Genomic DNA, 14,523 nt, shown 5'->3' with positions numbered 1-14,523 from the left:
TGGCATTTCTGGCTGAAGAATGTTGCAAAATGTTTCCGCCTTTATCTTTTGCAATGATACACTGGTCTTCCTCAATATTCAGAATAGGGTTAATTGGGGATCAGCCTCCTTCAATGAGTCTTCTAATCACTCACCAGTACACATGCGTGGATGTGGCAGGACTGCAGAGCTTAGACCTGATTTGTTGGTTATGCAATCAATTGGCTCTTTATCACTTGCTGCATATGCTTTTTGGCTTGCAAATAGTCCTGTTTTTTAGCTTCTTTGGGTTGACACCAGGATAAGGTGCTCACTATGTCTTGTTGTTTGGCCTGTTTAGCCCCTTGATTGTCCAATAAGTAGCAAGTAGGGTCTTAAACTCATCTACACTTCCAGAGGGTAGAGCTCTGCAGGAGGTGGAGTGCCTCATTTCCCCCTTAAGCACCTCTGTCTCTCCCTACTTTTCCCCCACGTTTTGCTATGATTGTACTGTTCTTGACCGGCTCTGCATGCAACTTTGTTCTTAATTATAAACCTGGCTAATTTAATGCTAGTGAATAAAGGTGAAATGTTATATGGGTGATTAGGTGTTGGGAGAGAAGAAGGCGTTCAGTTGTACTTGAAAGCACTTCTTAGATATAAAAAAAATGCTTGGACATTGTCAGGTGCAGAAAAGAAACCACATTTTTTAGAAACTACTTTTCTGAAAAGGTGGGCAGATTGAGGGACACATCAATCGGCAGTACCCTGTGATCACTGCAGGCCTTCACCAACATGATGTCCAACTAGTCCCCAACTTTGCTTGATGTTTCTCTGGAGATCTGCCTTCTTCAAAGCCTCAAAATCTGCAAGCTATTTCAGTCTGGTCATCACTGCTTCATGGAGGTACTTGGAGTTCCAGAAGTGCTGATTTACGACTGAGATCTGACACTGCTGTGATTGCTAGACCTGCCACCCAATAAGATTAGCTGGCAGCTTTATAGAGTAGGAATTCTTGTCCACTGATGGTTGGAAGTCTGATACTCAAGTTGGTGTTTCTGTAGAGCAAGACTTAGATCAATTTTTTCTTTTTAATGTATTGGGACTCATGGGGTGAGGGAAAGCTGGATGATCAGCTAGGCTGCAACCCTGCAAAATCTAGCCCATCATACTTGTATGATGCTTGTTTCTAATCCTAATTGTTATGATCCCTTGTGTTTGCTTTGATTAAGTGTTTGTAATTTTGTATAGAATGTATGTGATTGTAAAACAATAAAAAAGTACTTGTATAGTAGATAATCTACTTATTAAGATGTTTGTATTGAAATAAACTTTGCTGTATTCCAAAATCGCCGAAGAGAAACTCTGACTATTTAAAGCTTTCTTTCCTTTCCCTCCCATGGAAGATATGTGAACGTCTCAAAGCTTGTATTTTTTTTGAGACCTACCCTAACTTGGAACGGGAAACTGGAAAAAGTCTACAGGTCAGGTATCGTTCATTTGCGTGTCCAAAAATCAAAAAGATCTGAAAACCTGAATCCTTTTCAGAAGCAGGCCTGAACGCACCTGTAGACATTGCTGAGTTTGGGCCCTATTGGGAACTTTGCTAATAGACTTAAAGATGAAGATTTTTATTTTCCCAAAGATTTGAATGGACCTATACGCTCTTATTCGTAGAATTTCACAATCAGTTAGTGTATCCCTGTGTGTTTGATATTTAGAAAAGATATTTTGGGAGACACCTCCAGTGGGCATCTTGCTGATTGGTACACTATACAAAGCTTTTTTTCCCCATTTTGACCCAGCAATTTAGGAAGAATAGGTTATTTATCATTCGGATCTCCATTTCTGATTTTGCAAGTGAAATTAGTGCTTTCTCAGAGCAGACGAGCATAATAAACCTATGAAACTTGATATCCTGTCATGACAGTAAGACTAATGGCAGTTTAAGCTAGGCTGTGATTGGCAACTGAAGATCAGAAGCTGAGGCAGAAACAGGTGTGAAGATAGAGACACTCTCTCAACTAGTCCAAATGTATCTGAAAACTGAGGGATTAGAGTAGAACAGTGGTAGTGACCTTACCTCTGAAGCAGAAGGCATGGTTTTAAGTCCCACCTATTTCAGAGAGGTTTTGTAAGATCTCTGAGCGGAGGATTAGAAAATACGTATCTGAAAATTGAAAATACCCTTTATCTGAAAAATAGTTGGTCCCAAGATTTTTGGATAAAGATTACTCCACTTGGAGCTGGGAGAGAAAACTGTCCATAAGACTGAAATAGAGATTGTAAAGTAAGTTTCAAGAGACACTGGGATACTGGGCAACGCAGATGCTCCTAAGCTGCTGCTTGGCCTGCTGTGTTCATCCAGTTCCACACTTTGTTATCTCTTACTTCAAGAGAGTGGAACTGATTGAAATCACGTAAAAGGATACCCAGCCATCAAAGGATTGATGATAATTCCAATTATGTAGTGTCAGCAGGATGAAGAAACCTGAGCCCGGGTTAGAAACAGAGAAATGGCAAACGTACACTTGCTGCAGCTGTGTCTGTTACATGGATAACATTAGCAGATCTACACCATTGGGAAACCAAGGTTGAGGAGTTTCTACAGATATGTGGCATTCTAATGAAGATATTACTTGTGAAAATCAAATTGGTGTGCTCTGCTGTTAAATGTTGGGCAGTCACAATACACTTGTGAACATATGAACTTTTAACTACAGCATGTGTTTTTTTAAAAATATAAATGGATAAACAGCCGAAAGGTAGCTGGGGATTTAAATGCCATGGATGCCACGCAAGAGAAATGTTGGTGTGTCACACTGGATGAGCTGTCAAGTAAGCGTCAAAGGGATGGACTTGAGATGGAGAAAATGACAACTCCCAGGAAACTAAATTTGTTATCTTAAACTGTGAACATGGTGGTGGAAAGGTCAGCAGTATGGGCGAGGACATGTCCTGTGTATTCCTTTCTCGAGAATACACAATATTAGTGGTTAAAAGCCGTTTCACTCATGGTTTGTGTGCATTCGTTTAAGAAAGTGTATTTGAGAGTTGATGTTTTTATGCATGCTGGTGGGCTGCAGCACTTATTTGTACCACCTTGGGTTTCAGAACTAGTGATGCAAAGGTTGCAATTGAAAACCCCACACTAATCATCCCTGCATAGTAGCGAAAGGAGTACTAGATGCCTGCAAACCAATTAAAAAGACACGGGACTAAAGAAGTTCAACTAACCTCCCAAGTCAAGAATTTCAATAACATAACGCTCATATATCAAAATTTCACTAATTACTATTTTCAAACAACTCATAAGAGTAAACAAAATATATTTTAAATTCTAATTGTTTTTGGACTTGTTTTTCATTTCTAATTTGTATACATATGTTGAATTAGTAATTCTTTCATTTACTAACTAATTAGCCCACTTTTCTTTTGTTAACAAGAAATTGGCTCCTTCTAAACATACACTCTTTTTGGTTGGGTGGAAAGGTATCCACAAGGGAGGCAATCTTTGTGAACCTTATTGTGACCAACTGAGGGAGCAGGTGAATAAAGAAAGGGAGCCAGTTTGTTTGTTCCTCATTTGGGAGCTAGACAATTTTGAGTATCCTGTCTGGAATCATAGCAACTTGGAAACCTTGCCTGAGATCTGATCATAAAATAAATGACACTCAGGCTTAACCCTAGAAGAGCTGAAATTCTTTTTGAGAAAGACAGTATTTTGAAGGACTTTGTGACTGAAATTGACTTGTGCTGAGTAGATTGTTGAGCCAGTTCGTAAGATTGGTCTTAGTTGGTACTTGCCATTTAATACGTAACTTTCAGTTTATAATCACCTGAAACTTGCAGCAACAATTCATGTTGACCTTCTCTTGATTCTGGTTTTTAGAGTTTCAGTCCTTTGTTGAGATTTAGCTTTTGCTTTGTTTGATTCTTGTACACTAAAAATTATTTTGTTTTATAGTGCAGAATTTAGTTGCTTTTTTCAGTAAATAGCTGGGATTTTGAATTTTACTTTTAAAGAAAGAAGTTTCAGACTTCCTTCATGATCATAACAGTATACTTCAGCTTGACAGTATTTTGATTTTGTTTTCTAGTAGAGCTGTCAATGCTACCGGTTGCTTTCTTTTAAGTCAGTCACAGACATTCTTTCCTCAACTTACACAAATCCTGAAATATTCTGTTATTAAGTTAAATGAAACATGAGTGCAGTTATTCTAAGTATCACATACTGTTCCCCTTTTGTTGCCCATCTCCTCCTCCTAAACTTTGGTGATGCCTAATTCTTCTTGTAGTCAGATATTCATGAACCTATTAATAGAAAGGTTAATCGTTCTGATAAAATTCCAGCAACCTGAAACATTAATTTTGTTTCTTTATTCAAGGTGTTAACTGACCCGCTTAATCTTTCCAACACTTTCTGTTTTTACAAATGGTAATGCTAATTTGTAAAGACATGTATCTAGGGGTTTTACTGTGCTGTTACTTTTGAAACTATGGTCAGGATTGCTATGATTCAAAATCATGTATGACCTATGTACATCTATCCTTGTCAGAGTAGCTGGTACCTGTACAATGTCATATGGTGTAGTTTTAGTATTGGAGCTGAAATCGATGTATGAATTATTGTTCAATGCTTAACAATTTCCATTCAGATGGATGATATGAATGTGAAGTTGCGAGCCTATAATTTGCATTTGTTGTACTATTGACCATGAAGGCAGTAACCCTCAAAAATGACTGAAAAAGGTATTGCTTTTTGCAAATGATATGAAGGATGTATTGTAAAACAAAACCTTTTGATTCGTGAAAGGTATTATTGTAGATATTGCATAAATGTATTTGGACTTTGAAATTCATTTTTATTTATAATATAAAAGGAAAAACAACAGGGCATTCCAATCTTTCAAACATGTTATTACAACCATTTAAATTGTGGCTCACCTATATCTTAATTCCATTTATCTGATTTTGCTTCATATTCCTTGACACCATTGACCTCTGACTTGACAATTTCACGTGCCCTATATCTACAGTCTTCTGGAGAGATGTTCCAGATTTCTATGACTGAAAAAGAGATTCCTGCTTTCACTAAATAGTCTGTTTAAGTTTTGAATTAGGTCATTTTGTTTTTGATTTCTCCACAAGAAGTGGTTTCTCTTCATCCTACCTATTGAATCATTTAAAATCCCTTGGATTAGATCACAGCTCAATCTTTTCAACTCCAGGAAAGCTAAATCATTACACGAAGTCTACTTTCAATTGAATCTATATGTCTTGGTATCATTTGAATGAATTTGCACAGTATCCGTTCTGAAGACCAATATGTGCTCAAGTTTGGTATGTGATGTTGAAGTCCATATTTCAGATGGAGTCCAATTGACATACACGTTCTGAGCTTCTAGGGATTTGTGTTCACTGATAGCTAAATTCCCTCAGCTCTGAATTTCATTATCATGAAACTATCCCAATTGATCTAAAGTGGATATAACCTCTTTCTTTCCCATGGTAAACCCATTAGTTATAGTTTTACCCACTGATTTGGCCTATTCCTGCTGCTGTATTCTCCCCTTCACACTATTTACTGCATTCTCCCAACTTTGTGTTATGTCGTGTACACAACACTTTATTCCTATATCCAAGTTTATTTATATTTCAGCACTGATACATTGTCCTGAAACTAGGCATGTTTTTGGCTCAGTGAGCGTTAAGATTTGTTATTTTTGGAGGGATTTTTGCCATGAGATCAAGTGAGATTTCTCACTGCATCTTACCATTCTTGCTTCATTAGCTGCCTACCCTCACCCCATGGTGTCATCCCATTCCATCGTTATCCTAATGTGCGCCATTTAAGGAACAACTTGCCTTTCAGCAGATATCTTTTGAACAACAAGCATTCCTTGCACTTCCACCATCTTTGAAAGGCCAGTGTGGATCTGGACAAATGTTGGCAAAGCAGAGTCGGTTGTTGTTGGCAAGCTGCTCAAAGTACATAGCTGGCATGGCTGATACTCCCTTGCATGTCTAATGCCAACCTCTTACCCTAGTCAAAATTTAATCACTGCACCATACTACATCTGTATTTTAGCTGCATCCCACCTAAACATCCATTCTAGGCTACTGCTGCTTTGTCCCCATTGCCCCCTATAGCTGCATCTGTTGTTGCCTAACATCTACATACAGAGAAGTAATCAGACAATTCCAAAAAATGAGCATCTATTCGTAGCCATCAAATATGAACACAAGCAAACGAAGCACAAAAATGTGGAAGCAAGTCAACAGGTAGCCCCCACCCCATAATATAAATCAAATGCTGCATTGTCACCAGCCACTATTGAGCATTCCATGATGGAGATCAGAATGCAGCACTCATCTCCTGAAACCAGATGTCAGTTAGGTCCTGCCTGGCTTGTAGTCGCTGTTGCAGCTAAGCTGATTTCTTCCCCCAGTGTCCAGCTCAACCTCCTCAGAAGACTGCTTACATTCCTTGAGTTCCTCAACATCACCTTATTGCCTGCATCAATTTTTCAGATTGTGAGACACACTGTCCGGATAACGCTGGAAACCCGCTCTGCTGCTGTGGCCGCCAGCATCTTCAGCAGCCTCATTGCTTAAGCCCTGTTCATGGTCTTAGTGGAAGCATGGGCAGCATTGTCTGTGCCCCACATTATCTAGGGGGTTATCGATAATTTCAAAAGCCGTGGGCACAACTCTAGTCCCCCAGTGGCCTTTTAGGCACCTGAATCTTCAGGAAGTTGTTGTGACAGCTGCCAGGGTAGTGAGCATGCACTTCCAGAAAGTTGGAATGATGATCGCTGATCACTGATCACTCGCATGTTAACTGAATGGATGAATTCCACAAGAACTTATGGCCCTCGCTGTGTCATGTCTGCAGCCAATGGCACCCTGTATCTGGCAGAAACTCAGTTATGTTACCAAATCCTACCGTCAGGAAACAATTGCACATAATTAGTTGGAGTTTGCAAATGTCTGCTTAATGTGTTTGTCCTGTCTCAGTCCTTATGTCCAGCAGGTATGGATTCTGCATTGTTGCTTATCAAATCACCCTGACTGTACACTTTGTGAGCAGCTATTCTCAAGTTTCATTTTACATATAGAATGGCAAGCGAGGGCAGGGAACACAGCTCATGGTGTATGCCATCCTTACTGGACTCTACCTGTTACTCAAAGCTTCCATGTCCTAAATTATAATTCAGTCCTCTGCAGCCCATTTCAATCTACTGCTCCCATGTGAAGACCCACCACATTGATCCTGCCTTCACTTGACTTCCTTGTTGCCTGACAGGTACCCCTTGTATCTTTCTGAACAATCAAATAACTGGACAACAGGGTAGTATTTATATCAATCCATTAACCAGCTTCAGCAAGTAACCCCTAGACAGAGTTGAACAGATCCCTGACCGCTGTGTTTGCAGCTCCTCAACTGACAACACATAATTCCCCTTGCTGGTGCTAGCCCTTTCGAACTGTAGTCAGATGTATTCGCTGACCATGAGCACCCCACACAGATAAATGACTGTACCAATGTCCCTGGACTGTATGTAGATTGTGCCTGTGACTAGTGGTACTGGTATTCCCCAATAGAGACAATCTTGACTTTACTAAGGGCTAGTTCCCACCACTTTCCGATATGGCCGTTTGGTTGAGTAAGATGCAGTGCATTGGCCTCATAGGCAATTGGCACATGTTGCAGGTATGGGATTGATATCTTGGTGTGCTGTACGCAAGATGTGTGTCTTCCCACACACTGCCAAAACACTAACTGGCATAGCACAGTATGGTAACCAAGTCATGGATGGTGTGAATATGTAGATAGGCAGTAAGTGAACGGGTGCTAAGAAAGCAAGTGATCAGCCCTGAGATGCAACTTGATTTGATGTGCTCTGCAATGCAAGTTTGAACTTCCTAAGCAGCCTGCAAATGGATTGGCAAGTGCCTTGATGATTGTGGAAGATGGCCAATGATTGGAAACCAGTGTTGAGGGATTCATTTAACTGGTGACTGTGGATTGTGCCCTGAAATGCTGTCTAATCCTGAGAAAAATGTTGAGCTTAAATTTCCAGTAACCTACTGACTACCACATTGAGAATTCTCAATTTCTAGCTTTTTTGGTATATTTAGTAAGATAGGGGGAAGAAAATTAATGAGTCAATTTGTGGCATTAATATGGCAATTAACAAGCTATACTCCTCATAATTAGCAGTTTGGTGCTGCTTAGTGAGAAACCCACCTTGCCACTTGGGAAAAGCTTAAAAGATTCAGTGAGCTAATGTCGAGAGAGGCCTCAGTAGACTTCTCACCTGATTTTTGCCACAAATGTTGCCATAGTCCACTTTGCTCAGGTCACATGTCTTTGTATGCTGTAATTGCTCCATGATTCTGAAGTTGTACATATTTATGTGCTAATGTGTTTGCTAATATTTTTGCAGCATTAAAACTGAAACACAAGACCCTTCATCATCCTGGCGATCACTTATTCCAGTTATTAAAGTTGACATCAGTACAGTAAGCAAACTATTTTCAGTGTTCTTTCATTCCATTCTGTTGAGGATATCCAAAACTACTCTTTTTTTTGTTGCTGTATGACGATTTATCAGCCAGCAGTTGCATGGTAGAGAATGCAAAAGTGCCGTTCTATTGCTTTGCTTCTATTGCTTTGGCTGTGACTCAGATTTGGTTTACCATTTTCTCTTTCTCTTGTTGCCATTGCATCCTTTTCAGCCACTTTTTAAACTTGTTCTGTCTGGTTCTCCACTTTTTGTCAAAGGGAACGGTTTCTTCTATCTGTCCGGACCTTTCATGATATTGAGTGCCTTGTTGAAATTTCCTTTTGACCTTCTGTAAGGAAAAGAACAGCTTTGCCACAGTGTCCACAAAACTGAAGTCTGTCATGAATGTAATACGTAAATCTTTTCTGCATCTCCTTCAAAGCTTTCGCATCCTAAAGTGTGAAACTATTGCCCAATAGAAGTTCTTGTAAAAGTTCTATTTCTGTTTTTTATTATGTAGCAGTTGTTGTTAGGTTTTTTGAACTTGTTTGAGAAAATTTGAGAATTTGGTGGCTTGCTTTTCTCTTTTGCTGATTTGTCTTGTACATTTATGTTTCTGTACAATGCTAAAGACACTTTTTTATGAATAGTACAGGTCATTCCTCTATACTAACTAAATACTATGTTACTAGGGTCGTTTGGCATTTGGAAACCGTTTTCTGCCTCAGACGCTATGTATAAATTTTGATGATGCTTTTCTGACCTATACTACAAAACCACCTTCCAGCCATCTTGACCAATTTATGCACATTGTGAAGGGAAAATTGGAAAACGTTAGAGTCATGCTGGTTCCGAGTCCAAGACATGTTCCTATGCAAAATGATGAGTATGAAGAATTTGTTTCATTGAATTTGAGATATTAAATACAATAAACCGTAAAGCTGGTACTCAATCTACCAGTATTTAATTGTAAGGGACTGAGATTGTTTCTAGGTTTACAATTTTGAAATATCCGCATTCACTGAATATTATGCACAAGTCTGTATTGTATCTCCAGCTATTCATAAAACACTAAACACCAAAGTTCACAAGTATAAATTCACTGTTCCACTGGATGCATGCTTCTTAGATCTGATATTTGAAGCAGTAGTCTAATGCTATAAATTATAGACATGTACAGCAGTACTATGCATACAAAAATGCAGTGTTTTTTGTCATGCCACATTGATTTTTCCGTTAAGTTAGTTCATGCCTGTTTGATGCTTCAGAGTGCAGGATTGGAGGTAGTTAGTTAGGCCCCCAAACAGTAGTCAGGAGGTAGGGTGCAGGTTGAATCAAGAGTTGAAATTGGCATGTCACAAAGGTATCACTACAGTTGTTATGGGAGATTTCAACATGCGGGTAGACTGGGAGAATCAGGATGGTACTGGACCCCAAGAAAGGGAGTTTGTAGAGTGCCTCCGAGATGGATTCTTAGAACAGCTTGTACTGGAGCCTACCAGGGAGGAGGCAATTCTGGATCTGATGTTGTGCAATGAACCGGATTTGATCAGGGACCTCAAAGTAAAGGAGCCATTAGGAGGTAGTGACCACAATATGATGAGTTTTAATCTGCAGTTTGAGAGGGAGAAGGGAGAATCGGAGGTGTTAGTATTACAGTTGAATAAAGGGAACTATGGAGCTATGAGGGAGGAGCTGGCCAAAGTTCAATGGTACAATATCCTAGCAGGGATGGCAGTAGAACAATAATGGCAGGTATTTCTGGATATAATGCAGAAGGTGCAGGATCAGTTCATACCAAAGAGGAAGAAAGATCCTAAGGGGAGGCGGGGGCAGCCGTGGCTGACGAGGGAAGTTCAGGACTGTATAAAAATAAGAGAAGTATAACATAGCAAAGATGAGTGGGAAGCCGGAGGACTGGGAAGCTTTTAAAGAGCAACAGCGGATAACTAAAAAGGCAATACAGAGAGAAAAAATGAGCTATGAAGGAAAACTGGCCAAAAATATAGAGGAGGATAGTAAAAGCTTTTTTAGGTATGTGAAAAGAAAAAAAATTGTTAAGACTAAAATTGGGCCCTTGAAGTCAGAAACGGGTGAATTTATTATGGGGAACAAGGAAATGGCAGGTGAGTTGAATAGGTACTTTGGATCTGTCTTCACTAGGGAAGACACAAGCAATCTCCCAGATGCAGTAGTGGCTGAAGGACCGAGGGTAATGGACGAACTGAAGGGTATTTATATTAGGCAGGAAATAGTGTTGGATAGACTGTTAGGTCTGAAGGCTGGTAAGTCCCCGGGACCTGATGGTCTGCATCCCAAGGTACTTAAGGAGCTGGCTCTAGAAATTGTGGACGCGTTGGTAATTATTTTCCAAGGTTCTATAGATTCAGGATCAGTTTCTGCGGATTGGAGGGTGGCAAATGTTGTCCCACTTTTTTCAAGAAAGGAGGGAGAGAGAAAACAGGAAATTATAGACCGGTTAGCCTAACGTCAGTGGTGGGAAAGATGCTGGAGTCAATTATAAAAGATGAAATTACGACTCATTTGGATAGCAGTAACAGAATAGGTCAGAGTCAGCATGGATTTACAAAGGGGAAATCATGCTTGACTAATCTTCTGGAATTTTTTGAGGATGTATCTATGAAGATGGATAAGGGAGAGCCAGTGGATGTAGTGTACCTGGACTTTCAGAAAGCCTTTGATAAAGTCCCGCATAGGAGATTGGTGAACAAAATTAGGGCACATGGTATTGGGGGCAAAATACTGAGTTAGATTGAAAATTATCTGGCTGACGGGAAGCAAAGAGTAGTGATAAACGGGTCCCTTTTGGAATGGCAGGCAGTGACCAGTGGGGTACCACAAGGTTCGGTGCTGGGACCGCAGCTGTTTACGATATGTATTAATGATATAGACAAAGGCATTAGAAATAATATTAGCAAATTTGCTGATGACACAAAGTTGGGTGGCAGTGTGAAATGTGAGGAGGATGTTATTAGAATACAGGGTGACTTGGACAGGCTAGGTGAGTGGACGGATGCATGGCAGATGCAGTTTAATGTGGATAAATGTGCGGTTATACACTTTTTAGTGGCAAAGACAAGAAGGCAGATTACTATCTCAATGGAGTCAAGTTAGGTAAAGGGGAAGCACAACGAGATCTAGGTGTTCTTGTACATCAGTCAATGAAAGCAAGCATGCAGGTACAGCAGGCAGTGAAGAAAGCTAATAGCATGCTGACCTTCATAACAAGAGGAATTGAGTATAGGAGCAAAGAGGTCCTTCTGCAGCTATACAGGGCCCTGGTGAGACTGCACCTGGAGTATTGTGTGCAGTTTTGGTCTCCCAATTTGAGGAAGGACATTCTTGCTATTGAGGGAGTGCAGCTTAGGTTCACGAGGTCAATTCCCAGAATGGCAGGACTATTGTATGTTGAAAGATTGGAGCGACTGGGCTTGTATACTCTTGAGTTTAGAAGGATGAGAGGGGATCTGATTGAGACGTATAAGATTATTATTAAGGGATTGGACACTGTGGAGGCAGGAAGCATGTTTCTGCTGATGGGTGAGTCCAGGACCAGAGGACACAGTTTAAAAAAAGGGGTAGGCCATTTAGAACAGAGTTGAGGAGAAGCTTCTCCACCCAGAGAGTGGTGGATATATGGAATGCTCTGCTCCAGAAGGCAGTGGAGGCCAACTCTCTGGATGCTTTCAGGAAAGAGATAGACAGAGCTCTTAAAGATAGTGGAGTCAAGGGTTATGGGGATACGGCAAGAACAGGATACTGATTGTGAATGATCAGCCATGAGCATAATGAATGGTGGTGCTGGCTCGAAGGTCCGAATGGCCTACTCCAGCACCTATTGTCTATTGTCTGTTGTCTCCATCATTCCCCCGCCCGGGTGAGATGTCTCCTCTAGGCCACGTGTCGTGCCTTACGAAATACAAGTATACCTCACCAACTGATTCCCATTTTCCATACTCAAAAACTTTTCAGTGCATTTATTGACCATGATTTCACTTCTCTAAAACCATTTTGACTTTGTCTGATCACACACTGATTTTCTAAATATGTTATTAAGAGATTCCAGCACGTTCCCATGATTTCATACCAGTAGCTCACTACTTACTTGTTCCCTTCTTAAATAGCTGTGCTGCATTTGTCATTTAGCCAACTGCTGAGTCTCTTTTTAGGATGTCGGGAGTTTTGGAAATTTGTAACAAGAGCATCCAGTCTGTGCAGCCATCTTTATATAGACTAGGATTTGATCTAATAAGCCCTAATGAATTTTTGGATTTTTGTTCCTTGGGTGTTTCTGTTACTTTTTGTATGATCTCAATACTTCCGTTTCTTGACCCTTACTAACCTCTTGGTTACTGTATTTTGGGTGGATTATTTGTGACCTCTACTGTGAAAATAGGCACAAAATATACCTGTGTGTCGTGACCAAATATACCTCTGCCACTTCTGTATTCCCATTGATTGTTTTACCTCTCATTGCTAAGACCTAAATGTTTATTTTAGCCATTTAAAGCTGGTAGAATCTATTTTCTATTCTTGGCTAGAGTACTCTTGAATGTTTTTCTCCTTTTTGTCAATATTTTGGTTGTCCTTTTCTGGTTTCTAAATCATTCCTTTCCTCAGGGTTACTGCTATTCTTTGCAACCTTCGACACTTCTTATTTTAATAAAATATGACGCTTCCTCACTAAGTTGTGGAATACTACCTCGTTTACTAAAGTCATGGATGGAGCATGCTAAGTTTTTTTTTTAATTAAATGAATTTTTTTTGAACGTTCTGAATCGTTTCTTTATATGTTTTCTAAAGTCCAATTTGCATCATTCTCTCTGAAACGTTTATCAAACCCAATTATCTAATCAACCTTAAGTTCATCAAATCCATGACATACATTCCTATTACAGCTGCTGTGGCTCATATGATTTAAAAAAAGTGTTAATTCATGTTTTACCCAGTATGATCCAGGGTATAAATTGTAAGAAATGAAGCATATCCATTTCTAGTTTTGAGTACTCATGCCCTTGTATCTAGAACTAGATTCAAAATAAAAACTTCCTTGTTTTCATTTCAGTAAAATATCTTTGCCTAACTTCAGAAGATTACTTCATTTATCGAATCATGCAGTGTGGAAATGGAACCTTCAGTACAACTAGTCCATGCTGACCTGGTTCCCAAAATGAACTAATTCCACTTGCCTGCATTTACTCTTGTACTTATCAAAATGTCTTTTACATGTTGTAACTGTACCTGCATTCACCACTTCTTCTGGAAGTTCATTCCACACACGAACCACATTCTGTGTGTTTTTTTAAAAAAAAGTTGCCCCTCACCTTAAAAATATGTCCCCTAGTTTTGAACTGTCCCACCCTTGTTATTCACCTTATTTAAACTCCTCATGACTTTATAAACCTGTACAACATCACCCCTCAACTTCTTGTGCTCCAGTGGAAAAAAGAAGTCCCAGCCCATTTTTATAAATCAAACCTTCCATTCCATGCAATATCTGGTAAATCTTTTATGAACCATTTACATTTAACTTTTGCAGAAAAACCATTGTTGTCGGGTTCTTCAAGTGACATTCAACCTAGGTATTTTAGATTTATGGATCTATAGTCTTTAGAAGCTGAATATGTGCATTGTTGAATTTCATCAACAGTTTGCTGAGGGGAAACGATCAATCCTTCAGTTTGTACTTGATTTTAAGTGATAATATGTAGTTAAGATCATAATATGTAACTGAAATTGTTGGTAATAATAAAGTAATTACTGTTCAAAATATTTTGTAGCAGTATATTGTGGTTCATGACATCTTCCTTAAATGTAATTTGAGTTTTCATGTTGTTTTTCTCTGTACTCTAGGCCACCTCGTTTAATGGGAGAGGGTTTTGTTGTAATGCAGTCGAATGATGTTGATATCTATTACTACATGGATGAACCAGGTCTGCATAAATGTATACTTGAACTTTGTTTTCTTTCAATTGCTGTAGTATCCTAGATGAAAGCTGTTTTCTTCCAGCTTATAAGAAAAATGGGCTTC

At 39.4% G+C, this 14,523-nt stretch overlaps 1 protein-coding gene across 4 annotated transcripts in view; it reads left to right on the top strand.

Moving 5' to 3' along the window:
- kiaa1109 (KIAA1109 ortholog) overlaps nt 1–14,523 on the top strand; it is a 438,508-nt gene that overhangs the window by 68,401 nt on the left and 355,584 nt on the right. For all 4 annotated transcript variants that reach the window (XM_048546322.2, XM_048546500.2, XM_048546414.2 and 1 more), the window contains exons 8-10: nt 8,412–8,487; nt 9,164–9,357; nt 14,346–14,425. In XM_048546322.2, the coding sequence (XP_048402279.2) occupies nt 8,412–8,487; nt 9,164–9,357; nt 14,346–14,425 (350 nt within the window). The remainder of the gene's footprint in view (nt 1–8,411; nt 8,488–9,163; nt 9,358–14,345; nt 14,426–14,523) is intronic.

This window comes from Stegostoma tigrinum, chromosome 1 (genome assembly GCF_030684315.1).
Source record: "Stegostoma tigrinum isolate sSteTig4 chromosome 1, sSteTig4.hap1, whole genome shotgun sequence".
In the NCBI taxonomy this organism is placed as follows: domain Eukaryota; kingdom Metazoa; phylum Chordata; class Chondrichthyes; order Orectolobiformes; family Stegostomatidae; genus Stegostoma; species Stegostoma tigrinum.
The sequence above is the reverse complement of the archived record's forward strand: the minus strand, read 5'-3'. Positions and strand labels throughout refer to the sequence as shown.